The sequence below is a fragment of the Scyliorhinus torazame genome, chromosome 8, assembly GCF_047496885.1.
Source record: "Scyliorhinus torazame isolate Kashiwa2021f chromosome 8, sScyTor2.1, whole genome shotgun sequence".
NCBI lineage: Eukaryota > Metazoa > Chordata > Chondrichthyes > Carcharhiniformes > Scyliorhinidae > Scyliorhinus > Scyliorhinus torazame.
Genome location: NC_092714.1, coordinates 156,874,036 through 156,901,392, shown reverse-complemented (window position 1 = coordinate 156,901,392; position 27,357 = coordinate 156,874,036). Strand labels below are relative to the sequence as shown.

Genomic DNA, 27,357 nt, shown 5'->3' with positions numbered 1-27,357 from the left:
GGAGTTCTGTAATGGGTGCTGTATTACGACTGCAGTTCTGTAATGGAATGCTGTATTACAGGTGGGGCTCTGTTTTGCAATGCTGTTTGGAGTTCTGTAAAGGGACATTATATTGTGGGTGGAATTCTGTATTATGATTGGGGTTCATGGTTCTATAACCGAATACTGAATTATGGTTGGGGTTCTGTAAATCAAATGCTATATTATGGGTGGGACCCTGTAATGGAATACTGTACTATGGGTGGGATTCTGTAATGGAATACTTTATTATGGTGTGTTTCTGTACTGGAATGCTGCATTATGGGTAGGGTTCTGTAATGGAATGCTGCATTACGGGTGGGTTCTGTACTGGAATGATGTATTATGGGTGGAGTTCTGTAATGGAATGTTGCATTATGGGTGGATTCTGTAACATATTGCTGCATTACGGTTGGGGTTCAGAAACAGATTGTTGTATTACATGTGGAATTCTGTCGCGGAATACTGTATTATGTATGGTGTTCTGTAATGGAATGCTGTATTATGGGTGCTGTTCTGTAATAGAAAATTGTATTATGAATTATGTTATGTAATGAGGTGCTGTATTATGGGTTGGGGTTCTGTAACAATGTTGTAATATGGGTGGAAATCGCTAATGGAATGAGGTTTTGTAACAGGAAGTTGTAACATGGGTGGCGGTTAGTAGCAGAGTACTGTAATACATGTGGGGTTCTGTAACAGATTGTTGTATTATAGGTGGATTTCTCTAGCGGAATGTTATAATATGGGTCTGTAATAGAATGCTATATAATGGTTGGGCTATGTAATGGGATGTTGCACTATGGGTGGAGTTTTGTATTATGCATGGAGTTCTGTAACGGAATGCTTTATTATGGATGGAGTTCTGTCGTGGAATACTGTGTGACGGTTGGGGCTCAGTAACGGAATGCTGTATTATGAGTGGAGTTCTCTAACAGAATGTTGTGTGACGGTTGGGGTCTATAATGAAATGCGTGGGGATCTGTAACGGAATGCTGTATTATGGGTGGAGTTTTGTAACGGTATGCTGTTTTATGGGTGCGTTATGTAATGGAATGCTGTATTACAAAGAACAAAGAAAAGTACAGCACAGGTACAGGCCGTTCGACCATCCAAGCCTATTCTGATCATGATGCCCTAACTAAAAAAAAACTTCTGCCCTTACTTGGTCCATATCCCTCTATTTCCTCCCTATTCGTGTATCCATCCAGATGCCTCTTAAATGTTGCTAATGTGCCTGCTTCACCACATCCTCTGGCAGCACATTCAAGGCACCCATCACCCTCTCTGTGAAAACCTTACCCTGCGCATCTCCCTTAAACTTTTCCCCTCTCACCTTGAACCTGTGCCCCCTGTAATTGACACTTCCACCCTTGGAAAAAGCCTCTGACTATCCTCCCTGTCTATGCCTCTAATAATTTTGAAGTCCGCCATCAGGTCTCCTCTCAGCTTCCATCTTTCCAGTGAAAACGATCCTAGTTTATTCAACCTCTCCTCATAGCCAACACCTTTGAGACCAGGCAACATCCTGGTGAACCTTCTGATAATGTGGTAACCAGAACTGCATGCAGTTTTATGGGTGAGCTCTGTAACAGAATGCTGTATTGTGGGTGGAATTCTGTATCGGAATGCTGTAACTGTAATTTTGTAACAGGATCATGTCTTGCAGGCTCTCCAGGGAATTAAGGTACCATTTTCACAATATCCATTGAATTAATTCTTATTAAACCTTTATGGAATATTGGATATATTGGAGTCCGTGATTTAAGGATGTAGAGTTTGGGCCACTCGACCTCTCTTCTAAACAATTAAAAAAAAAAATTTAGAGTACCCAATTATTTTTATTTTTTAGTGTGGCCAATCCACCTAACCTGCACATCTTTGGGTTGTGGGGGTGAAACCCACGCAGACACAGGGAGAATGTGCAAACTCCACACGGATAGTGAACCAGGGCCCGTTCTAAACTTTTAATGGCATTGTGGAAACCAGCAATGTTTCAAAGCTCAGTCTGTGTTTAGCTGGATAACTTTTCCATTTCAAGTTTTCATTCTGCTCTTTGAGAGTTTTACAGGTGACAGGGTTTATAGAACATAACTTGTGCTGCACAATATAAATTGGCCTTCAATAAAAACGCTTGTGTGTCCCTTTAATGCCTGAGTTTTTTATACTGAGAGGAAGTCGCACATATAATGAATTTGGCTGGGGATAGATTTTGATTGAGATTCCTATTCAGCAGTTTTCTGTGAGTGGCCAACAGCTGGACTTCATAGTTTCTGTCGGCCTGATCTTTGACATTGGAGATCAGCCCCCTTTCACTGCCGAGCGGGGGTTGTTGACTCTCTCATGTTTTCTGAGCTCCGAACAGCCCATGAATATTTACACTGGTCTAGATTGACACCAGCTGGACTATCGAAATTCATGCCAGCCTGGAATTTGCAGCTTTAAACAAGGGTGGAATCTGTTTACAGCAGCTTTGGATGGCGCTCACTGCCAGAGACACAGCCTTTACACGATGGCTGATTCTGCTGAGAAATTCTGACCCAGTTCACATCTCTCTTGGCGGGGTGGGCTGGGGGTCGGGGGAGGCTCTGGTGATATCACAGAACTGGTAATCCAGATGCCCAGGCTAACACTCACAGGTTCAAATCCCACCAAGGCACCAATAAATCTGGACGATGGAGCCAATCTCAGTAATGGTGACCATGAAGCTACCATCGATTGTCGGTGTCTTAAAAAACCCACCTGGTTCACTAATTGTCCTTTATGTTCACTAATGTGTGTGTGGGCATGTGTGTGTGTGAGAGTCGGTGGTCGCCGTGTGTGTGTCAGCGTATGTGTGTTGGCACGCGCGTGTGTCAGTGTATATGTATGTCACTCAATGTGTGTCATTATGTGAGTGTCTGTGTGTTTGAGTGTCTATGCGTGTGGTGTTTGTCTCATTTATGGCGCAACCTGCTGAGAGGTCACATGACTCGGGTAACCAATCAGGGACCTGGGTGGAGGATCACCGTGGGTTTCTGTATCAGTCCAATCCTGGGAGCTGACACGCAGCCAGGAGTCTGCAAGCTTCTGCATTGTAGTTCTATGTAACTGGTGAACGGGAAATATTACAATATGTATTGCAGAATGTGTATCTGTCGCCCCCATCAGTTTAGAAAATATATGACAGGAAACTTGAATGAGTTGAAATGAGAAGAATTTTACCAAAACCCCAGTTGCCCCACCACTGAGTCAGGAAGTAGATCCTGATTCGCACAGAGGGGCGGGGGGACCCCGGGTGGGGATTTTACTGAGACAGCTGTGACGACACCCTGGGTACGTATGCGGTCAGTTTCAGCCACACTCATTGCGGAGTCACAATACAAGTGAATTAATAAATAATTCTTATAAAAATTCCCAAAATCTTTGGCCCTTCGCTGCCCAATAATTACCGTCACCAGGTTTGTGAGTTGAAACACAATTACTGTTTATTTACAACAGGAATAAGGGTGAAACATGCCATAATTACAGCTGGATAACAAGCAAGCTAACCTACTACCCCCTTTACCTGTCCCACCCTCTACCCACACACACAGGACAGGCAGACCGAGGTGGAAAGAGGTAAAAATAATAAGGGCTAAGAGCAAAAAAAAGAGTCCTTGCTTCAGATGATGAGTTCTTTGGAGCAGGGTTTCCTCCCAACATGCTGGTTTTCAGTTGGTGATGATCTTCTTCAGTCATTTGTTCAGTATTCACAAGCAGTAGCCTTCTTCTGGAGAGACGTTTTAGCTGTTATTAATTTGGGCCTACAACTTGAAGGTTAACCTTCAGGCCTGCTTCTTTCTTGAAATCCTTTGTCTCACATGAAATCCAGCTTCCTGACAGTGGGTTGACATTTTTTTCCTTTATTCACTGATGAGATGTGGCTGGGCCAGCATTTGTTGCCCATCCCTGAGGGCATTTAAGAGTCAACCGCATTGTACGACTGGAGCCACATGTAGGCCAGACCAGGAAAGGATAACAGATTTCCTTCCCTAAAGGACCAGATAGGTTTTTACAACAATCAACAGTGGTTTCATGGTCGTCATTCGACTTTTAATTCAGATTTTTATTGAATTCAATTCCATCATCAGCCCCAGCGGGATTCGAACCCTTGTCCCCAGAGCATTGCCCTGGGTCTCTGGATTACTAGTCCACCTATAATACCACTGCGTCACTGCCTCCCCTTGACTTCAATTCTTTGCAGTCTCAAAAGAATGTTATCTATTCTTACTGGGGAGAGAGAAAAGCTCTTACACTGGATTTTTAGACAGAATTCATCAGATCAGAGAGAGAAACCTAAGAGCTGCTCCTTTCAAGTTTCAGAACCAAATGTGAAAATATTTTCACATTTCACATATCTCTGAAAAGACATCTCAGTGAGATCTGAACCAATCACACTGGTTACCGGGCAAAGCCCAGCATTTCGAGCCAGTTCATTGGCCGCCAGTCAATGTGAGTCATCACTGATGTCTCCTGCTGCTACAATCCTCTGCCTGAATTAAAGGCACAGGCCACATACAAGCTGATTTGCCTTAAAGTCACAGGTCCATTAATCATCCATGAATCAAAATGGTAATTGCAAAAATAAAAGAAAGGGAAAAATAAGGAATTATATAGGAACAAACTGGAGGACTTGTACACAGCCAATTAAGAAAACACTGCTGGGATTGCCGTTCAATTGAGAGTGAAAGAGCTGCTGGCCCAATCAGAGGGACTGAAACCTTGGCTACACCGTCAATAGAGGGAGAGAACGCCTCCATGTTGAGACATGTTTGATGGCGGAGTGTGTTCCTGCCCCAGCGACTGATGGGGGAGGAGGTGGTGGGAGAACCCTCCAGCGATGGCACAGGAATATGGGGAGGGCATTATTGCCAGGCCTCTCCCCGGGGCAGCACTGGTAGAAGGTTGACTAGGGTGAGAGGTTGCCTTGAATTGGCCAATGTAGTGGGTTTAATGTTGCTGTCCACCTACAGACAGCTGAGGATATCTGTGGCAGTGGCAAGTTGTCCTGTCAGTCACTGCCACCATTTTACAAATGCCCACCTCCCAGCCTGTTTCCAGAGGGCTTGCGTTAAGATGGAGATGGGAGGCGTGCTCTGTCTGTGTCTAGGTTCACTATTCCACAGCTCTCTACATATATTTAAATGGTTTTTCCAGCTAGGCATCTGGCCAAATGTATGCTTTACCAATGAATCATGGAATAATCACTCCAATGCCCAGATTTCTTCAATAAACAACAAATTTATTAGTTCATTATAAAACCAGATGTACCAAATGAAAAGGCAAGCTTATTAACATACAATATGAAATATGAAAATAGAATAAGTTTGTCTTTTTAAATACCCTAACTCCCTCATACATTCACAAATACCAAAATAAATGTTAAAATAAAATAGAGGAATTCTGCCAAAAGATTAAAAGTCAATGGTTGACGGTAACGGAATTCTTGAAATGGTGTCTGGGTTATAAGGTTGGTCTCTCAGCACTGATCTGCCAAACCATCAATGAGTCTTACACTAATTTACAGGTGGAATTTGTGAACAATTTGCATTCGGTTGATCTCAGAATGTAGAAAGACTTTGGAGCAACTTCAATTCACCTTTGTCTTTTGACTGGGTCCCAGAGCTTCAGGAACTTGATTTCCTCTGGTTAAAAAGTTCATCGGGGTCAAGAGGTTTCCAACTCCTGCTGAATTACCTTTTCTTGTAAAATGCTGGGCGCGATATAACAAAAAAGAAACCAAGTCTTGTTTTGGGCATGTTTATCGGGGTGTTTCTTGCTGCCTGCAGTGCCGAGATCAGCCCTGCTGTTAAATGGGACTCTTTTTTTCGGGCTTCAGTAAGGAGCGCCCTGCCGACGCCACACTTAGCTCATCAGTGCAGGAACAGATCGGGGCATCATTTTTAAATGCCTCAACTTACCAATTAGGGGGTCCTCGAGACCCCCTCATTCTACCTCATAAGGACAGGGCACCCTTGGCCCGATCGCTGCTTTGGACAAACTGGCACCCAGGCACCTTGGCATTGCCAGCCTTGCACCCTGACAATGCCCCTGGCAGTGCCACATGGGAAATGCCAAGGAGGCACTTCCAGGGTAGCAGTGCAAAGGTGGCAGTGTCATGATGCCTGGGTGGCATCAGGGGTGCCAGGATATCAACCTGCCCAGAGCCCAACCACCAGGTGCCCTCTGATCGCCTGGAAGACCCCCCTCAAGTGCCGTTACACCCGGTCCACGTTTGTGAAAACCAGTGTTAAACGGTGCAAAGGTGAGTTCTCCTAGGCACGGGCCTTTGATCCCGCGTCTCCGGCCTGACATATTCAAGTGAGGCTAACCACTCACTTAGATATGCAAATCGCCCAGTGAGTGCAAGCTCCTGATCGTGACGTCTCACAAGATCTCGTTTGGTCTCATGAGGAGTCCCGAGCATTGTAAATCTCGTGAGAGGCCTCACACTCAGGATGCGATGAGGTCATATGATCGCGCCCACTGTCTTCTCCAGCAACAGCAGCAATCAGAGTCATTACATTAACCCGTAAGGGATAGTGTCGTTCAAAGAACATCAATTCTTCCAGAATGTTCTTAGTTCTCGGGAAGGAACCAGTTTCCGTGATGGGAGTGTTTCTGACACTGGTAAAATCTAACCCAGGCTGCATGCTGTAGCAGAACTCATTTCGCAAATGCATTTGAAATCTGTGTACACGCTTTACTGGAACATTCTAGATAAGGTTTTTAAGAGGTTTCCTACCCCTGCAAGATGTTTTTTCTCATTTGTCCTCACTAAGGTCAGGAGCTCGTTAGGCACAGTTGTAGTTCTTGTCTCGCCATTTGCAAGTGCTCATTATTCACAGGTCAACATTGAGCACTCATACATCGACTACAGGAACCATCTCTTCGGCTAATGGCTGAGTAGATTTTCTTTTAATTCATTCATGAGTTGTGAGTGCTGGTGGCTAGGCAATAAGGGCCTATCTATTTGATCTTGCGAAGGTGGTGGTGATCTGCCTTCGTGACCCACTGCAGTCTCTAAGGTGTAGGTAAACCCACTAAGCTGCTCAGGAGGCAGTGACAGTGAAAGACCGGCAATATATTTCCAAGGGTGGCACGATGGCACAGTGGCTAGCACTGCAGCGGAACAGCACCAGGGACCTGGGTTCAATCCCAGCCTTAGGTCACTATCTGTGTGAAGTTTGTACGTTCACCCACTATTTGCACGGGTTTCCTCTGGGTGCTCCGGTTTCCTCCCACAGTCCAAAGATGTGCAGATTAGGTGGATTGGCCACACTAATTTGCCCCTTAGTGTCCAAAGATGTGTAGGTTCAGTTAACGGGTTATTGGAATAGGCCGGACAAATGGACCTTGGTAGAGTGCTGTTTCAGATGGTCGGTGCAGACTCATTGGACCAATGGCCTCCTTCTGTAGGAATTTTAGGTCAGGATGGTGAATGGCTTGGAGGGCAACTTCCAAGTGGTGGTGTACTCATGTATCTGCAGCCCTTGCCATTCTAGATAGTAGTGATTGCTGTTTTGGAAAGTGTGTTGCCATTGGGGGTCAGGAGCTAGGACTATTTGTGCTTGACATTTCAAGAGTCGGAAAATTCCTGAGATGGGCTGAATGTTCGGGGGTGGAAGGGGAGTGGATGGTGCCTCAGAGTTTCAGCCTCTGGGGGACTGGAGGGCTCTTTGCCTCTCCAATGGAGATTTTTGTGTCATGGTCCATATTTACACAGCGGGATGTCTATGGATGTTATTCATTTGGACTTCCAGAAGGCATTTTGAAAATATTCCATATAAGAGACTGTTGGTAAGAATGAGAGAGAGTGGAATTGGAGGCAGGACTTGGATATGGAATTGTTGAGGAGATGGGGACCATGGGTATTGTTGTTAGATAGTGAACCAAGCAGTGGATTCTGAGCCACCCCCATGATTACTGACATGTTTGGATTTCCGCTCACTTGGTAATTCTGAGATTTTGAGAGTTGGTCTGTTTTTTGGAGGGGTTTGAATGAAATAACTGTGCTCTTGCTCTGTGCTCAGGAGGCCGCCAGCACCGTGCCAATGACGGGCAGAGGACCAGGGCGCAGGGCACTGCCAGTGCCGGGGCTGATCGCTCTCCGTACACCAACAACGGATGCAAGGACAGTGCCTTCGACACTCTGAGCTTAGACAGCTCCGACAGTGTGGACACTAATGTTTCTGCCTGTTCTCCAGACAATATTTCAAGGTAAGAGTTTTCTCTGCCTTGAGATTTCCCTCCTGTCCCATGAATAGTAATTTCTTGGAGTAATGCCCTCTCTTTTCCTGCTTTATAAACCTTGGGCAGCAGGAGCAGGGAATATTTGGATACCGAGGGATGTTTTACTTACTCCACTATAACATTAGTCAACACCATTGCTGTCTCGCTCATCCCCTGAAATTCCCAGCTATTGTGATCTTTGGAATTTATCATTCCTAGCTGCTCTCCCATCTTCCATACGTTCATCACAAACTCTACTACCCAACTCCTAACTGAGTTCCGTTCAACCATTACCCCCTGTGAACACTGACGTACACTTGGCTCCCAGTCCAGCAATGCCTCGCATTCGAAATTCTCATCTCTTTGCCCCATTCTGGCCCTCTGGCCTCACCTCTTATTAGCTCAGTGTGGTAATCTGTGTAGAGGTATTACGGTACCTGGTACTGCTGGAACACCTTTGGTAGATATTGTATGTTTCCTATTGGTCAAGCTGTATGGGAGCTCCGCCCTGTAGGTGGGGTATAAGAGCCCGTGCCGCCCCAGCAGCCATCATTCTGTACCTGAACTGCTGGGGGAAACATCTAGCTTATTAAAGCCTTCAGTTGGACTACAACCTTGCTTTAGTGGTCATTGATCGTGCATTACTCAGTAAGAAGTCTGACAACAAACACCAGGTTAAAGTCCAACAGGTGTTATCAGACTTCTTATGTTGCTCACCCCAGTCCAACGCCGGCATCTTCTTATTATCTCAGTAACCTCCTCCAGCCCCCTCCAAGATCTTTCTGCATTCCTCCAATTCGAGCTTGCTTAAATGCACTATTGGTGGGGCCATGACCTCAGTCACTTGAGACCTGAGGTTCAACAACAATTGAGAGACTTCACAGGGGGAGAGAAGGGTCAACAGGGTCAAAATCTGCAGACAGATTGCGAAGGATGAGGAGGCGTGCACAAAGAATGTCATTTGTGACTTTAATGAAGGTCAGTTTGAGTGCAGTGGCAGGGGGCAGGAATCTGACTGGAGTGATTCAAACATGGAGTTCTGGAAAAGATGGAGCTGGATTTGGGTGGTGACGACGCATCCAGGAATCTTGGGAGTAGTGAAGGAGCGGTGGGACAGTTGTTTGCATGGCTGAATGTTTTGAGGAAGGTTGATGGTGACAGGTTTGAAGGGAAGGTGGGGGAAAGTACTGAAGGAGAGGGAGCCATGAACAACATCAGCGAGTGTACTCAGTGTTTTGTCTGAGCAGGTCAATCTCAGGCTACCTTCAGTCATACTGACGCTTGGAGTTTACCACTTTGACAAAGAGGGTAGAATCTTGTGCCCCCTCTTTGGAGGTGGGAGGGTGGTGGGTGGGCACCCTGCTACTTTCCCACCTCCACCCCAATGAAATCCAGGACAGGAAGGCCTCTGGTTGTCCTTCCAGCCCCACTGCCAATTGAGGCCCCTAAGTGGAGACCACCTGCTGTGATCCCTGTTGAGATGTTTATAACCTGAGATGTGATTGAAACTGGCCTTTGATACACTGTTTGAACCAGGTGTTTCCTATTAAGAACACAAAACCCTTTGATGTGAAAAGAATGGAATCAGTCGACAGTAAAACTGGTGCTAGACACTGAACTGCAGGTTAACAACATGTTTGATTAATAAACAGCTGATTTCTGTTGAGGTGAAACTCTCTAATTGGGCAATAAAATATGATGCAAAAATCACCTGGAGCTTATTGATTCTAACTTGAGCCGAGAAATCTGAGAGTAATATGCCATGGTTTTAGGATGTGGTACTGGGATAGTCTCCATTTTTAGTTCAGCAGTCTATATATTCAGCTGTCTACATTCTCTAAATTGACAAAAATCCATTTGCTCACTCAGAAAAGATCCTTCTATGTGGAAACCCATCCAACCTCTCGTGTTATCTGATTGCAGTCCGCCAGTCTGACGGGCATTTTTGAGCTGATGCGTTGATGAAATAATACTGTTTTGTTCTGAAGATTTAAATAACTCAATACCAGCAAGAGGGTCCAAACATGTTTCTATAAATCAGATGGACATGGCGTCGGGAGTGAAGCTGTGCTTCACTGTCCCAATGCCATGTCCATCTGTTCCATGCTGCCGTCCAGGTCTCAAGGCAGCGAATCGGTATCTCTCAGCCAGACTTGATGCCCTCAAAAGCCACTTTTAATTTTTTGTGTTGCATTCTTCTGAAGGAACCGATCTTTGTTAAGCTGGCTCTTCCTCCAGTGGGCTGGCAGGGCACAGTGGACACACAGCACTGCAGCTTGTTTGTGGCTGAACACAGCAGAGATTTTGGTAGCAAGCAGGACACTTGGCATCCCTGATGTACGAATTGGAACACTGCACCAAGCGTTTCTTCGTGTATTTCCTCGTCTCCTCCTCCGGAAATGGATACAACAAATCTTTAGCCAGAGGCATCTTTAGCGTGGACTAGTTAACGTAGAAAAGAAACGGGAATGTCAGAGTGTCTGCATTCACCATGATTCAGCTACCTAAACAAGCAGGAAATGTACTTAATCTCAGCATATCTGCCACTGAGCACAAATCAGGGCAGATTGGCTTTGGAAGCAGCGAGACAGGTTTAAACCGCGGTGATCGCACAAAACAAAGTGCAAGCTGGGATTAAAAAGTGGTTTGAAACAAATCAAAAGAATAGAATTGGCAAGGAATCCCAAGAATGTCAATAATTAAAGTCGTCCCAACCAGACTCTTGAGCTGCCACAGGAGGGTCAATGTTGCGTTTGAGAGAATATACTGCAACATTTTGCAATGAGACCCATTCAAAGGAGGTCAGGAAAGAGATAGCAGATGCTCTGAGGATGATTTTCCAATCCGCACTAGGCACAGGGAAGGTATCGGCAGACTGGAGAAATGCAAACGTGGTACCATTGTTTAAAAAGGAATCAAAGGAAAGGCCGAACAATTATAGGCCAGTTAATCTTAAATCGGTGGTTGGCAAATTAGCAGAATCCATCCTGAGAGATAGGATTAACTGTCACATAAAAGGCATGGACTAGTCCGGGATAGTCAGCATAGATTTGTTAAAGGAACCCTTGCCTCACAAATTTGATTGAGTTTTTTGAGGAAGCGACAAGAAGGGTTGATGAGGGTAGTGCAGTGGATGTGGTGTCCATGGATTTTAGCAAGGTGTTGGACAAAGTCCCAAATGACAGATTGGTCAAGAAAGTGAAAGCCAATGGGATACAAGGCAATGTGGCGAACTGGATAAAAAGTTGGCTTAGTAACAGGAAAAAAAGGGTGATGGTCGATGGCTGTCAGTGCAAATGGAACGATGTTTCAAGTGGTGTTCCATGGGCTCGGTGTTGGGACCCTTACTGCTTGTGTTATATATTAACGATTTGGACGTGAACATGGGGGACGCGATTGCGGAATTTGCAGATGACACAAAGATTGGTCGAGCGGTGGACAGTGTAGAGGATAGCTATAGGGGGTGATTCTCCGAGTCCCGCGCTGGGCCAGAGAATCGCCGCAACCGCGCCCCGATGCCGCGGGCCGCTGGAATCGGTGGGGCCGCCGATTCTCCCGACTGGATGGGCCGAGCAACTGCGCCGATACGACAGGTGCCGTTCAACCCTGGTCGCTGCCGACGGGAACTCTGCGCGAACGGTCAGGGGGCCTGTGCGGGGAGGGAGGGGGGCTCCTTCACCGGGGGAGTCCTCCGACGGGGTCTGGCCCGCGATCGGGGCACACCGATCGGCGGGCCGGCCTCTCTCTCTCACCCCCCCCCCCCCCAACCCGGGCCTACTTTCTGGCGTGGCCAGCCCCTGAACACCGACTCCATGTTGAGTCGGGGCCGGCGCGCAAAAGAAGTCCCCCGCGCATGCGCAGGTTGGTGCAGCCCAACTGCGCATGTGCGGGTGGGAGCCGCGAAAGGAGGCTGGAGCGGCGTGAACCGCTCCAGTGCCTTGCTGGCCCCCCGTGGGGGACAGAATTGGTTGTACCCGGGCCCGGTTCGCGCCGTCGTGAAAACGCGACAGCGTTCACGACGGAGCGAACACTTGTGCTCCATATTGGAGAATCGTCCCCATAATCTCCAGAATGATACAGATGGATTTGTGGAGTGGGCGATTACTGGCAGATGGAAGTTAACACAGAGAAGTGTGAGCTCATGCATTTGAGGAGGTAAAACAGTTCTAGGGAGTACACAATAGATGGGAATATGCTAAGAGGAGTAGATGAAGTGAGAGATCTTGGCGTACAGGTGCACAGGTCCCTAAAAGCATCAGTTCAAGTAGACAAGGCTGTTAAGGAAGCATATGGAATGCTCTCCTTCATTGGCAGAAGTATAGAATATAAAAGTAAGGAGTCTGCACGTTCTCCCCGTGTCTGCGTGGGTTTCCTCCGGATGCTCCGGTTTCCTCCCACAAGTCCCGAAAGACGTGCTGTTAGGTAATTTGGACATTCTGAATTCTCCCTCACTGTACCCGAACAGGCGCCGGAACGTGGCGACTAGGGGCTTTTCACAGTAACTTTATTGCAGCCTACTTGTGACAATGAAGATTCTTATTATTATAATGTTGGAATTGGATAAAACACTGGTGAGGCCACAACTAGAGTACTGTGTACAGTTCTGGTCAGCACCTCACAGGAAGGACGTAATTGCACTGGCAAGAGTGCAGAGGAGGTTTGCCAGGGCTAGAACAGTGTAGCTACGAGCCCCCCCCACGAGCTGCTGCTACCATTGACCAATGTCTATCGTTCTGCCAGAAAGTCTAAGAACGGTTGCCACCGCTAAAGAACCCTTGTACCGACCCTCTCAAGGCGAATTTCACCCTCTCCAATTTAATGAACCCTGCCATATCGCTGATCCAGGATTCCACGCTTGGGGGCCTCGCATCCTTCCACTGAAGAAGAATCCTTCGCCGGGCTACCAGGGACGCAAAGGCCAGAATTCCGGCCTCTTTCGCCTCCTGCACTCCCGGCTCCTCTGCCACCCCAAATATTGCGAGCCCCCAGCCCGGTTTGACCCTGGATCCTACCACCCTCGACACCGTCCTCGCTACGCCCTTCCAAAATTCCTCCAGCGCTGGGCATGCCCAGAACATATGGGTGTGATTTGCTGGGCTCCCTGAGCACCTAACACACCTGTCCTCACCCCCAAAGAACCGGCTTATCCTTGCCCCGGTCATGTGTGCCCTGTGCAGCACCTTGAACTGTATGAGGCTGAGCCTCGCGCACGATGAGGAAGAGTTCACCCTCCCTAGGGCATCTGCCCACGTCCCTTCCTCGACCTCCTCTCCCAACTCCTCCTCCCACTTACCTTTCACCTCCACCACCGAGGCCGCCGCCTCCTCCTGCATCACCTGGTAAATTTCCGAGATCTTCCGCCGCGGGAATTCCACCGCCTGGCAAACGCCCTTACCTGTAAGTACCTGAAGGTGTTCCCCGGGGGGAGCCCGTACTTCTCCTCCAGCTCACCCAGGCTCGCGAACTTCCCGTCCACAAACAGGTCCCCCAACGTTCGTATCCCTGCCCTGTGCCACCCCGAAAACCCTCCACCTGTTCTCCCTGGGGCGAACCGGTGGTTCCCCCGTATTGGGGTCCACGCCGAGGCCCCAACTTCCCCCCTATGCTGCCTCCACTGCCCCCAAATTTTGAGGGCAGCCGCCACCACCGGGCTCGTGGTATACCTCCTTGGAGGGAGTGGCAGCGGTGCCGTTGCCAGCGCCCCCAGACTCATACCCACACTAGATGCCGTCTCCAGCCTCTTCCATGCAGCCCCCTCCCCCTCCATCACCCACTTGCGCACCATCATCGCATTGGCGGCCCAGTAGTACCCACAGAGGTTGGGCAGCGCCAGCCCCCCCTATCTTTACTCCGCTCCAGGAACACCCTTCTCACCCTCGGAGTCCCTCGCGCCCACACAAACCCCATTATACTCCTGTTGACCCGCCTAAAGAAGGCCTTCGGGATAAACACGGGGAGGCACTGGAACAGGAACAAAAACCTTGGGAGCACCGTCATTTTGATTGACTGCACCCTACCCGCCAAGGACAGCAGCAACGCGTCCCACCTCTTGAACTCCTCCTCATTTACTCCACCAGCCTTGTGAAATTAAGCTTATGCAGGGCCCCCCAGCTCCTGGCCACCTGGACCCCCAAATACCTGAAGCTCCTCTCTGCCCTTTTTAGTGGGAGCTCGCCAATCCCCCTCTCCTGATCCCCTGGATGAACTACGAACAGCTCACTCTTCCCCATGTTGAGCTCATACCCCGAAAAGTCCCCGAATTCCCTAAGGATTCTCATTACCTCCGGCATTCCTCCCACCGGGTCCGCCACATACAGCAGCAGGTCGTCTGCATAAAGCGACACCCTATGCTCCTCCCCACCCCGCACAAACCCCTTCCAGTTCCTTGACTCCCTCATGGGGGCTCGGATCGGTACAATTCTTCATAAAAGTCCCTGAAGACCCCATTGATGCCAACCCCACTCCGCACCACACTCCCTCCCCTGTCCTTAACTACCCCGATCTCCCTGGCTGCGTCCCGCTTCCGAAGCTGATGCGCCATAACCAGGGGTTCAATCGCCAGTGCGAAGAGCAGGGCAGACAGGGGACACCCCTGTCTCATCCCTTGGTGCAACCGAAAGTACTCGGACCTCCTGCTGTTTGTGGCCACACTTGCCATCGGGACCTCATACACCAGCCTCACCAACCCCTCCCCAAACCCGAACTTCTTCAGCACCTCCCACAGGTAGCCCCACTCTACCCTATCGAAGGCTTTCTCAGCATCCATCGCCACCACTATCTCCGCCTCCCCCTCACTCGCCGGCATCATGATAACGTTCAAAGACCTCCGCACATTCTCGTTCAACTGTCTCCCCTTCACAAACCCCGTCTGGTCTTCATGGATGATCTGCGGCACAGAATCCTCAATCCTCGTGGCTAAGACCTTCGCCAGCACCTTGGCATCTACATTTAGCAAGGAGATCCGTCTTTAAGACCCACATTGCAGGGGATCCTTGTCCCGCTTCAGGATCAAGGAGATCAGTGCCCGGGACATCATCGGGGAAAAAGCCTCATTAAAGGTCGTGACTAACAGCGGGCCCAACAGGTCCATGTATTTTTTATAGAACTCGACCGGGAAACCGTCCGGCCCCAGTGCCTTCCCCGCCTGCATGCTTCCTATCCCTTTGATCAGCTCCTCCAGCCCAAACGGGGCCCCCAATCCCGCCACTAGTCCCTCTTCCACCTTTGGAAACCTCAATTGGTCCAGGAAGCGGCCCATCCCTCCCTCCTCCCATGGGGGCTCGGATCGGTACAATTCTTCATAAAAGTCCCTGAAGACCCCAGTGATGCCAACCCCACTCCACACCACACTCCCTCCCCTATCCTTAACTACCCCGATCTCCCTGGCTGCGTCCCGCTTCCGAAGCTGATGCGCCAGCATCCGGCTTGCCTTTTCCCCATACTCATAGACCGCCCCCTGGGCCTCCCTCCACTGCACCTCCGCCTTCCTGGTGGTCAACAGGTCGAATTCAGCCTGGAGGCTACGCCTCTTCCTCAACAATCCTTCCTCGGGCTCCTCCGCATACCTCCTGTCTACACTCACCATCTCCCCCACCAGCCTCTCCCTCTCCCCCCGCTCCCTCCGCTCCTTGTGGGCCCTATTGGAGATCAGCTCTCCCCTCACCACTGCCTTCAGTGCCTCCCATACCATCCCCACTCGGACCTCCCCATTGTCGTTGGTCTCCAAGTACCTCTCTATACTTCCTCGGACCCGCTCGCTCACCTCCTCGTCCGCCAACAGCCCCACCTCCAAGCGCCACAGCGGGCGCTGGTCCCTCTCCTCCCCCATCTCCAAGTCCACCCAATGCGGGGCGTGGTCAGAAATGGCTATTGCCGAATACTCAGTATCTTCTACTCTCGCTATCAGCGCCCTACTCAAAATGAAAAAGTCGATTCGGGAATAAGCCTTATGGACATGTGAGAGGAATGAAAATTCCCTAGCCCCCGGCCTTGCAAATCTCCAAGGGTCCACCCCTCCCATCTGGTCCATAAACCCCCTCAGCACTCTAGTCGCCGCCGGCTTCCTACCCATCCTAGACCTGGAGCGATCCAGTGCCGGATCCAGCACCGTGTTAAAGTCTCCCCACATTATCAGGCCCCCCACTTCCAAGTCTGGGATCCGACTCAACATACGACGCATAAAACCCGCATCGTCCCAGTTCGGGGAGTACACGTTGACCAGTACCACCCTCTCTCCCTGCAACTTACCACTTACCATTATGTACCTACGGCCATTATCTGCCACAATGCTCGACGCCTCGAATGCCACCTTCTTTCCCACCAAGATCACCACACCTCGATTTTTGGCATCTAGCCCCGAGTGAAACACCTGACCTACCCACCCTTTCCTCAGTCTTACCTGGTCTGCCACCTTCAGGTGTGTCTCCTGGAGCATAACCACATCCGCCTTGAGCCCCTTCAGGTGTGCGAACACACGGGCCCGCTTAACCGGCCCATTCAGTCCCCTTACATTCCAGGTTATCAGCCGGATCAGGGAGCTACCCGCCCCCCGCCCCCGCCGACTAGCCATAGCCCCTCCTCGGCCAGCCACGTGCCCGCACCCCACACCCGGCCCGTTCCCCACAGCGGCATACCCCCGTCTCGACCACCCCCACTCGCTCCAGCTCCCCCTTGACCATAGCAGCAGCAACTTGATTCCCCCTCACCCACCGCCCCACCCTGGGCTAGGACCCATCCTAGCTGATTTACTCCCCCCATTGCACTTCCGCAAGTCAGCTGACTCCTGCTGACCCCGGCCACTCCCGCCTCTCCTTCGACTCCTCCCATTGTGTGGCACACCCTCCTCTCCCGTCCCCATCCATAGGGTCTCCCCCTCCCCCTTCCGTTCTAAGCGCGGGAAACAGCCCTTGCTTCCCCGCCCCTCCAGTCTTCAGTGCGGGAAAAAGCCCGCGCTTTCCACCTACCAGGCCCCGCCACCTCTGACGCAGCTCCTTTTACAGGCCCGGTCCCCTCACCCCTGACTCGGGTCTCCCCCTCCCCGCGGGGCCCCATCTCACCGCCGTCCACCCCCCCCGTTCCGTTTACCGCCCCCCCCCCCCCCCCCCCCCCGCCCCCTCCAAGAGCCACCCTCACCGACCCGAGAGAGAAAAACAGAGAAAAAGAAACCCGGAGCAATACAAAGGCCCCCGCCTCGAGGAAAAATATAAACATAACATATCAACCGCAGTCCCCAATCGCCCATCCCAACCCTCAATCTGTGTCCAGCTTCTCGGCCTGAACAAAGGCCCACGCCTCGTCCGGAGACTCAAAATAATGGTGCCGGTCCTTGTAGGTGACCCACAGTCGCGCTGGCTGCAACATGCCAAACTTCACCCCCTTCCTATGCAGCACCGCCTTCGCTCGATTGTACCCAGCCCTCCTCTTCGCCACCTCCGCACTCCAGTCCTGGTACATTCGAACCTCCGTGTTCTCCCGCCTGCTGCTCCTCTCCTTCTTGGCCCACCTGAGCACGCACTCCCGATCGACAAACCGATGGAATCACACCAGCACCGCCCGCGGAGGCTCGTTAGCCTTGGGCCTCCTCGCCAGCACTCTATGCGCCTCTTCCAGCTCCAGGGGCCCCTGGAAGGACCCCGGTCCCATCAGCGAGTTCAACATGGTGACCACATAGGCCCCCACATCCAGCCCCTCCAGCCCCTCCGGGAGGCCCAGAATCCGCAGATTCTTCCGCCTCGACCGATTCTCCATCTCCTCGAACCGCTCCTGCCATTTCTTGTGGAGCGCCTCGTGCGCCTCCACCTTTACCGCAAGGCCTAAGATCTCGTCCTCATTGTCAGAGATCTTCTGTTGAGCCTCGCGGATCACCACCCCCTGGGCCGTCTGTGTCTCCAGCAGCTTATCAATAGAAGCCTTCATCGGCTCCAGCAGGTCCGTTTTAATTTTGTTGAAGCAGCGCTGGATACCCTCCTGCTGCTCCTCCGCCCACTGCATCCACGATGCCTGGTCTCCGCCTGCCGCCATTTTGTTCTTCTTTCCTCGCACCTTCTTCGGGTCCACCACCACATTTTCTGTTGCCCCGCTCCTGGTTGAAGCCATGTACTGAAGGGGAGCTGTTATAAACTCCTTCCCACACCGGGAAATGTCGAAAAAGTGCCGTTGGGGGCCCTCAAAAGATCCCAAAAGTTTGTTTTTGCGGGAGCCGCCGAATAGAACATAGAACAATACAGCGCAGTACAGGCCCTTCGGCCCACGATGTTGCACCGAAACAAAAGCCATCTAACCTACACTATGCCATTATCATCCATATGTTTATCCAATAAACTTTTAAATGCCCTCAATGTTGGCGAGTTCACTACTGTAGCAGGTAGGGCATTCCACGGCCTCACTACTCTTTGCGTAAAGAACCTACCTCTGACCTCTGTCCTATATCTATTACCCCTCAGTTTAAAGTTATGTCCCCTCGTGCCAGCCATTTCCATCCACGGGAGAAGGCTCTCACTGTCCACCCTATCCAACCCCCTGATCATTTTGTATGCCTCTATTAAGTCTCCTCTCAACCTTCTCTCCAACGAAAACAACCTCAAGTCCATCAGCCTTTCCTCATAAGATTTTCCCTCCATACCAGGCAACATCCTGGTAAATCTCCTCTGCACCCGCTCCAAAGCCTCCACGTCCTTCCTATAATGCGGTGACCAGAACTGTACGCAATACTCCAAATGCGGCCGAACCAGAGTTCTGTACAGCTGCAACATGACCTCCTGACTCCGGAACTCAATCCCTCTACCAATAAAGGCCAACACTCCATAGGCCTTCTTCACAACCCTATCAACCTGGGTGGCAACTTTCAGGGATCAATGTACATGGACACCTAGATCCCTCTGCTCATCCACACTGTCAAGAACTTTACCATTAGCCAAATATTCCGCATTCCTATTATTCCTTCCAAAGTGAATCACCTCACACTTCTCTACATTAAACTCCATTTGCCACCTCTCAGCCCAGCTCTGCAGCTTATCTATATCCCTCTGTAACCTGCTACATCCTTCCACACTATCGACAACACCACCGACTTTAGTATCGTCTGCAAATTTACTCACCCACCCTTCTGCGCCCTCCTCTAGGTCATTGATAAAAATGACAAACAGCAACGGCCCCAGAACAGATCCTTGTGGTACTCCACTTGTGACTGAACTCCATTCTGAACATTTCCCATCAACCACCACCCTCTGTCTTCTTTCAGCTAGCCAATTTCTGATCCACATCTCTAAATCACCCTCAATCCCCAGCCTCCGTATTTTCTGCAATAGCCTACCGTGGGGAACCTTATCAAACGCTTTGCTGAAATCCATATACACCACATCAACTGCTCTACCCTCATCTACCTGTTCAGTCACCTTCTCAAAGAACTCGATAAGGTTTGTGAGGCATGACCTACCCTTCACAAAGCCATGCTGACTATCCCTGATCATATTATTCCTATCTAGATGATTATAAATCTTGTCTCTTATAATCCCCTCCAAGACTTTACCCACTACAGACGTGAGGCTCACCTGTCTATAGTTGCCGGGGTTGTCTCTGCTCCCCTTTTTGAACAAAGGGACCACATTTGCTATCCTCCAGTCCTCTGGCACTATTCCTGTAGCCAATGATGACATAAAAATCAAAGCCAAAGGTCCAGCAATCTCTTCCCTGGCCTCCCAGAGAATCCTAGGATAAATCCCATCAGGTCCCAGGGACTTATCTATTTTCAGCCTGTCCAGAATTGCCAACACCTCTTCCCTACGTACCTCAATGCCATCTATTCTATTAGCCTGGGCTCAGCATTCTCCTCCACAACATTATCTTTTTCCTGAGTGAATACTGAAGAAAAATATTCATTTAGTATCTCGCCTATCTCTTCAGACTCCACACACAATTTCCCATCCCTGTCCTTGACTGGTCCTACTCTTTCCCTAGTCATTCGTTTATTCCTGACATACCTATAGAAAGCTTTTGGGTTTTCCTTGATCCTTCCTGCCAAATACTTCTCATGTCCCCTCCTTGCTCGTCTTAGCTCTCTCTTTAGATCTTTCCTCGCTACCTTGTAACTATCCATCGCCCCAACTGAAACTTCACACCTCATCTTCACATAGGCCTCCTTCTTCCTCTTAACAAGAGATTCCACTTCCTTGGTAAACCACGGTTCCCTCGCTTGACGCCTTCCTCCCTGCCTGACCGGTACATACTTATCAAGAACACGCAGTAGCTGATCCTTGAACAAGCCCCACTTATCCAGTGTGCCCAACACTTGCAGCCTACTTCTCCACCTTATCCCCCCCCAAGTCACGTCTAATGGCATCATAATTGCCCTTCCCCCGGCTATAACTCTTGCCCTGCGGTGTAGACGTATCCCTTTCCATCATTAATGTAAACGTCACCGAATTGTGGTCACTGTCCCCAAAGTGCTCTCCTACCTCCAAATCCAACACCTGGCCTGGTTCATTACCCAAAACCAAATCCAACGTGGCCTCGCCTCTTGTTGGCCTATCAACATATTGTTCCAGGAAACCCTCCTGCACACACTGTACAAAAAACGACCCATCTAATGTACTCGAACTATATCTTTTCCAGTCAATATTTGGAAAGTTAAAGTCTCCCATAATAACTACCCTGTTACTTTCGCTCTTATCCAGAATCATCTTCGCCATCCTTTCCTCTACATCCCTAGAACTATTAGGAGGCCTATAAAAAAACTCCCAACAGGGTGACCTCTCCTTTCCTGTTTCTAACTTCAGCCCATACTACCTCGGAAGATGAGTCCCCATCTAGCATCCTCTCCACCACCGTAATACTGCTCTTGACTAGCAGCGCCACACCTCCCCCTCTTTTTCCTCCTTCTCGGAGCTTACTAAAACACCTAAACCCCGGAACCTGCAACATCCATTCCTGTCCCTGCTCTATCCATGTCTCCGAAATGGCCACAACATCGAAGTCCCAGGTACCAACCCATGCTGCCAGTTCCCCTACCTTGTTTCGTATACTCCTGGCATTGAAGTAGACACACTTCAAACCACCTACCTGAACACTGGCCCCCTCCTGCGACGTCAAATCTGTGCTCCTGACCTCTATACTCTCATTCTCCCTTACCCTAAAACTACAATCCAGGTTCCCATGCCCCTGCTGCATTAGTTTAAACCCCCCCAAAGAGCACTAACAAATCTCCCCCCCAGGATATTTGTGCCCCTCAGGTTCAGATGTAGACCATCCTGTCTGTAGAGGTCCCACCTTCCCCAGAAAGAGCCCCAGAAATCTGAATCCCTCCCGCCTGCACCATCCCTGTAGCCACGTGTTTAATTGCTCTCTCTCCCTATTCCTCATCTCACTATCACGTGGCACGGGCAACAACCCAGAGATAACAACTCTGTTTGTTCTAGTTCTGAGCTTCCATCCTAGCTCCCTGAAAGCCTGCCTGACATCCTTGTCCCCTTTCCTACCTATGTCGTTAGTGCCAATGTGGACCACGACTTGGGGCTGCTCCCCCTCCCCCCTAAGGACCCGGAAAACACGATCCGAGACATCACGTACCCTTGCACCTGGGAGGCAACATACCAAACGTGAGTCTCTCACGCTCCCACAAAATCTCCTATCTGTGCCCCTGACTATAGAGTCCCCAATTACTAATGCTCTGCTCCTCTCCCCCCTTCCCTTCTGAGCAACAGGGACAGACTCCATGCCAGAGGCCCGTACCCCATGGCTTACCCCTGGTAAGTCCCCCCCCCCACAAGTATCCAAAGCGGTATACTTGTTTCTCAGGGGAACGACCACAGGGGATCCCTGCACTGACTGCTTTTTCCCAGTCCCTCTTACAGTTACCCACCTATCTCCAATCTTTGGTGTAACTAATTCCCTGAAGCTGCTATCTATGACCCCCTCTGCCTCCCGAATGATCCAAAGTTCTTCCAACTCCAGCTCCAGTTCCCTAACTCGGTCTTGGAGGAGCTGGAGATGGCAGCACTTCCTGCAGGTAAAATCAGCAGGGACACTAACTGCATCCCTCACCTCAAACATCCTGCAGGAGGAACATTGCACTCCCTTCCCTGCCATCCCTCTAACTTTCTACCAAGATCTGGCTAACAACTAAATTAATTTTTTTATTAAAAAAAAATTAATAATAATAAAATATGGTACTTACCTCACACCAAAGAGTTTTATTATTAGGTTAGAGGAGGAGGGCGGGTGGGAGACACTACACGTGTAGTGTCTTGGGTTTCCTCTCCACCAGAATTTATTGGTGAGGGTCTTCCCAGAAGTCCGTGGGTCGACTAAAGGACAGCCTTTCCTCCCAGCAGCCACTTCCGCACAGCTCCTGCTGAAACTGACTAACCAGCCAGCTCCACTCCCGCTGAAATCGACTGGCCTGCCCCTGCAAAGACAAGTGCTTTTAAAGGACAGACTTACCTCCCAGCAGCCACTTCCGCACAGCTCCCGCTGAAACTGACTCACCAGCCAGCTCCACTCCCGCCGAAATCGACTGGCCTGCCCCTGCAAAGACAAGTGCTTTTAAAGGACAGACTTACCTCCCAGCAGCCACTTCTGCACTGCTCCCGCTGAAACTGACTCACCAGCTGTTCTCCCGCCGAAATCGACTGGCCTGCCCCTCCCAGCAGCCACTTCTGCACTGCTCCCGCTGAAACTGACTCACCAGCTGTTCTCCCGCCGAAACCGAATGTGCGACTTAGCTCCGCATAGCCGCAACCGGAAGTCATTCTTTTCTGAATCCTAATCAACTGTCACTTGTCCGGTGTTGATTTAACTCCCAGCCGCAGAGACAGAGGGCAGAATTGTCCCAAAAGTGTAATTTAGGAACATAGGAATTAGGCGCAGAAGTAGGCAATTCAGCCCTTCGTTTCCTGCCCCGCCATTCAATCAGAGCATGGCTGATCTCTTCTTGGTCTTAAAATTAACCTCCCTACCTGTTCCTCAATCGGGCGGGAGAACAGGTGAGAATCCCGCCGGCTGTTCCGGCACGGTTTCCATCGCAATTCACCCACATTTAGTAATTTTCTTGGGGCTTGGGAAGATTCTTACTGAATTATCCCACACTTGGATTTTTTCTGCAGTGTGGAACTAAAGTCAGTGGCAAAACCGGCTCCCACGAGATCGGGGTGCCCTTTTTAACGGGTGCCCAGATCTCAAGTTGAAGGTCCACCACACGCCCTGCTAAGGGCATTGCAAATCCCCCACAGACATGGCTAATATCCTTAACCCTTGACCCCAGAGGGGACAGTGGCTTGATGCCTGCAAGTGGAGAGGGGGATCTCTGCTGGTGGGTAGGAAGGGGAGGGTGATGTCGGGTTAATAGAACATAGAACGATACAGCGCAGTATAGGCCCTTCGGCCCACGATGTTGCACCGAAACAAAAGCCATCTAACCTACATTATGCCATTCTCATCCATATGTTTATCCAATAAACTTTTAAATGCCCTCAATGTTGGCGAGTTCACTACTGTAGCAGGTAGGGCATTCCACGGCCTCACTACTCTTTGCGTAAAGAACCTACCTCTGACCTCTGTCCTATATCTATTACCCCTCAGTTTAAAGTTATGTCCCCTCGTGCCAACCATTTCCATCCGCGGGAGAAGGCTCTCACTGTCCACCCTATCCAACCCCCTGATCATTTTGTATGCCTCTATTAAGTCTCCTCTTAACCTTCTTCTCTCTAACGAAAACAACCTCAAGTCCATCAGCCTTTCCTCATAAGATTTTCCCTCCATACCAGGCAACATCCTGGTAAATCTGCACCCGCTCCAAAGCCTCTGGTGATCGGGGGCGGACTGGCCAGCGTCTTCCCAAGCTCCAAAAAACAATTAAGGGCGCGACCGAACCAAATGGGAACTATGTCCCATAGCGAGTGCATTTAGCCGTGTGTTTCCCGGTGCTCGAGAAACGCAACGCTATCTAATGTGACTCCGGTTAGATACGGAGCCTCAGTGGAGAACGTGCGGACTGCTGCACTTCGTCCCATTCCCTGCATTGAGGAGCCCTGTTGAGGCGTCTCGCTCTCTTGAGCCCGCAACATGACCCCTGAACACGCTTAGGCCCCAACTCACGTAGAAGGGGGCCCTCAGGGCCTCCTGCACCCTCCAGGCCGATCCCCACCACAAACAAAATATCAACCTGGCGCTTTGGCAGCTAGGAATGCCATCTGGACACCTTGGCAGTGTCAGACTGGCACCCAGGTGGCACTGCCAGTGTGTCATCCTGACCCAAGGGCAAGAACCTGGGGGCTCTGACCCCCTGACTTCCCCATTTGTAGAGACTAGTTACCTCAGGGAACTGCATATTAAAGTGAGACTAGCTGTCTTGCTCTAATATGCAGATTTGCCAAAATGTGACTCCGCCCACAATGGGTGGGCTTCATGTCGCAACGTCTCGCAAGATCGCCTTATATCTCATGAGGCGTAGCGAGCCGGGTAGATCCTGGAAGTTGTGGAAGGAGGCCATTCAGCCCATTGGGTCTGAAAGAGCACCCGACCCCCATCCTATCCACGGAACCCCACCACACTGAGGAGCAATTTCGCATGGTCAATCCACCTAACCTTCACATCTTTGGACTGTGGAAGGCAACCAGAGCACCCGGAGGAAACTCACGCAGACACTGGGAGAAGTGCAAACTCCACACTGGCAGTTACCCAAGGCCAGAATTGAACCCGGCTCCCTGACACTGTGAGGCAGCAGTGCTAACCATTGAGCCTTATGTCTATGAAGTAACAGCTGTTGCTGTCTACACCTTTGTCTGAGGCCACGGATGTAAAGGAGTGATTGATTGGGGAGGTGGTGGGATCTCTGATATGGGGGGTCTGATTGGAGGGGTTTCTGATGAGGTGGTCTCTGATGAGTGGTTGTAGGGGTGTTGGGTCACTCTCATGCGTGTAGGGGAAGTTGTGACCCAGCAATTCCCGAGGTGGGGAGAAGATGCCCCTACTTGTCAGCAGGGTGTAGGGTCAGGATTGGCGTTGTGGTGGACCAGCTGCCGGACTTCGGTATTGGGCAGCCTACTCAAAATGGCAGCCCTATTTCAGGATTTGGAACGGAATCCCTTGAGCTCCCTGCCATGCTGAAATTTGCATGGGAGGGGAAAGTGAATCGCTCCTAGTGCCAATGCAAACCTGGACTCATTCAGAAATTAAAGGGAGTGGGGGCACTGTGCACTGTTGTGATCTAGATCAAGATAAACAAAATGCAGACAGAGAGTTTAACAAGGTCAGAACAGGGTAAAATGGTAAAATGTTCAAATTAATGGTGCTTTATCTAAATACACAAAATATTCTTCACAAGAGAGAATGGCATAAGTCAAGATAAATGATCTAATGGTCAACATTGAGACAAAGCTGGGGAATAAATATATGTCAAAGGCATCTTGATCAATAGAAGAGACAGACAAGGATAGAGCAGGGACAGGAATGGTTGTTGCAGGTTCCGGGGTTTAGGTGTTTTAGTAAGCTCAGAGAAGGAGGCAAAAGAGGGGGAGGTGTGGCGCTGCTAGTCAAGAGCAGTATTACGGTGGCGGAGAGGATGCTAGATGGGGACTCATCTTCCGAGGTAGTATGGGCTGAGGTTAGAAACAGGAAAGGAGAGGTCACCTTGTTGGGAGTTTTCTATAGGCCTCCAAATAGTTCTAGGGATGTAGAGGAAAGGATGGCGAAGATGATTCTGGATAAGAGCGAAAGTAACAGGGTAGTTATTATGGGAGACTTTAACTTTCCAAATATTGACGAGTACATTAGATGGGTTGTTTTTTGTACAATGTGTGCAGGAAGGTTTCCTGACACAATGGGCGTCATTCTCCGACCCCCCGCCGGGTTGGAGAATCGCCGGGGGCTGCCGTGAATCCCGCCCCTGCCGGTTGCCGAAGTCTCCGGTACCGGATATTCGGCGGGGGCGGGAATCGGGCCGCGTCGGTTGCCAGGCCCCCCCGCTGGATTCTCCGGCCCGGATGGGCCGAAGTCCCGCCGATAAATTGCCTGTCCCGCCGGCGTGGATTAAACCACCTTTTGAACGGCGGGACAAGGCGGCGTGGGCGGGCTCCGGGGTCCTGGGGGGGGGGGCGCGGGGCGATCTGGCCCCGGGGGGTGCCCCCACGGTGGCCTGGCCCGCGATCGGGGCCCACCGATCCGCGGGCGGGCGTGTGCCGTGGGGGCACTCTTTCCCTTCCGCCTCCGCCACGGTCTCCACCATGGCGGAGGCGGAAGAGACTCCCTCCACTGCGCATGCGCGGGAAACTGTCAGCGGCCGCTGACGCTCCCGCGCATGCGCCGCCCGGAGATGTCATTTCCGTGCCAGCTGGCGGGGCAACAAAGGCCGTTTCCGCCAGCTGGCGGAGCGGAAATTCCTCCGGCCTAGCCCCTCAATGTTGGGGCTCAGCCCCCAAAGATGTGGAGCATTCTGCACCTTTGGGGCGGCGCGATGCCCGTCTGATTGGCACCGTTTTGGGCGCCAGTCGGAGGACATCGCGCCGTTTCGGGAGAATTTCGCCCAATATGTTGACAGGCCAACAAGAGGAGAGGCCACATTGGATTTAGTTTTGGGTAATGAACCAGGCCAGGTGTTAGATTTGGAGGTAGGTGAGCACTTTGGGGACAGTGACCACAATTCGGTGACGTTTACGTTAGTGATGGAAAGGGATAAGTATACCCCGCAGGGCAAGAGTTATAGCTGGGGGAAGGGCAATTATGATGCCATTAGACATGACTTGGCGGGGATAGGTTGGAGAAGTAGGCTGCAAGTGTTGGGCACACTGGATATGTGGAGCTTGTTTAAGGATCAGCTACTGCGTGTTCTTGATAAGTACGTACCACACTTCCGGGTGCGGCTATGCAGAGCTAGGTCGCATATTCGGCAGCTCCCGCTTGGAACGGACTTTTGGGCTCTTTTACAGGGCCCCCACGGCATTTGTTTGACATTTCCCGGTGTGGGAAGAAGACTGCAGCATTCCCCTGACGGTGTCCCCCAGGAATGTTGTGTCTTTTGGCTGCCAGACCCGGCAGAAACAGTGATAAGTACGTACCGGTCAGGCAGGGAGGAAGGCGTCGAGCGAGGGAACCGTG

General features: G+C 50.5%; 1 protein-coding gene and 1 pseudogene across 3 annotated transcripts in view; one reads left to right on the top strand and one right to left on the bottom strand.

The window, feature by feature from the left end:
* The window catches only part of phldb2b (pleckstrin homology-like domain, family B, member 2b), a 517,142-nt gene that overhangs the window by 452,168 nt on the left and 37,617 nt on the right, over nucleotides 1-27,357 (top strand). For all 3 annotated transcript variants that reach the window (XM_072514438.1, XM_072514437.1, XM_072514436.1), the window contains one exon: nucleotides 8,073-8,259. In XM_072514438.1, the coding sequence (XP_072370539.1) occupies nucleotides 8,073-8,259 (187 nt within the window). The remainder of the gene's footprint in view (nucleotides 1-8,072; nucleotides 8,260-27,357) is intronic.
* LOC140428694 (small ribosomal subunit protein eS27-like) lies at nucleotides 10,415-10,701 on the bottom strand (annotated as a pseudogene).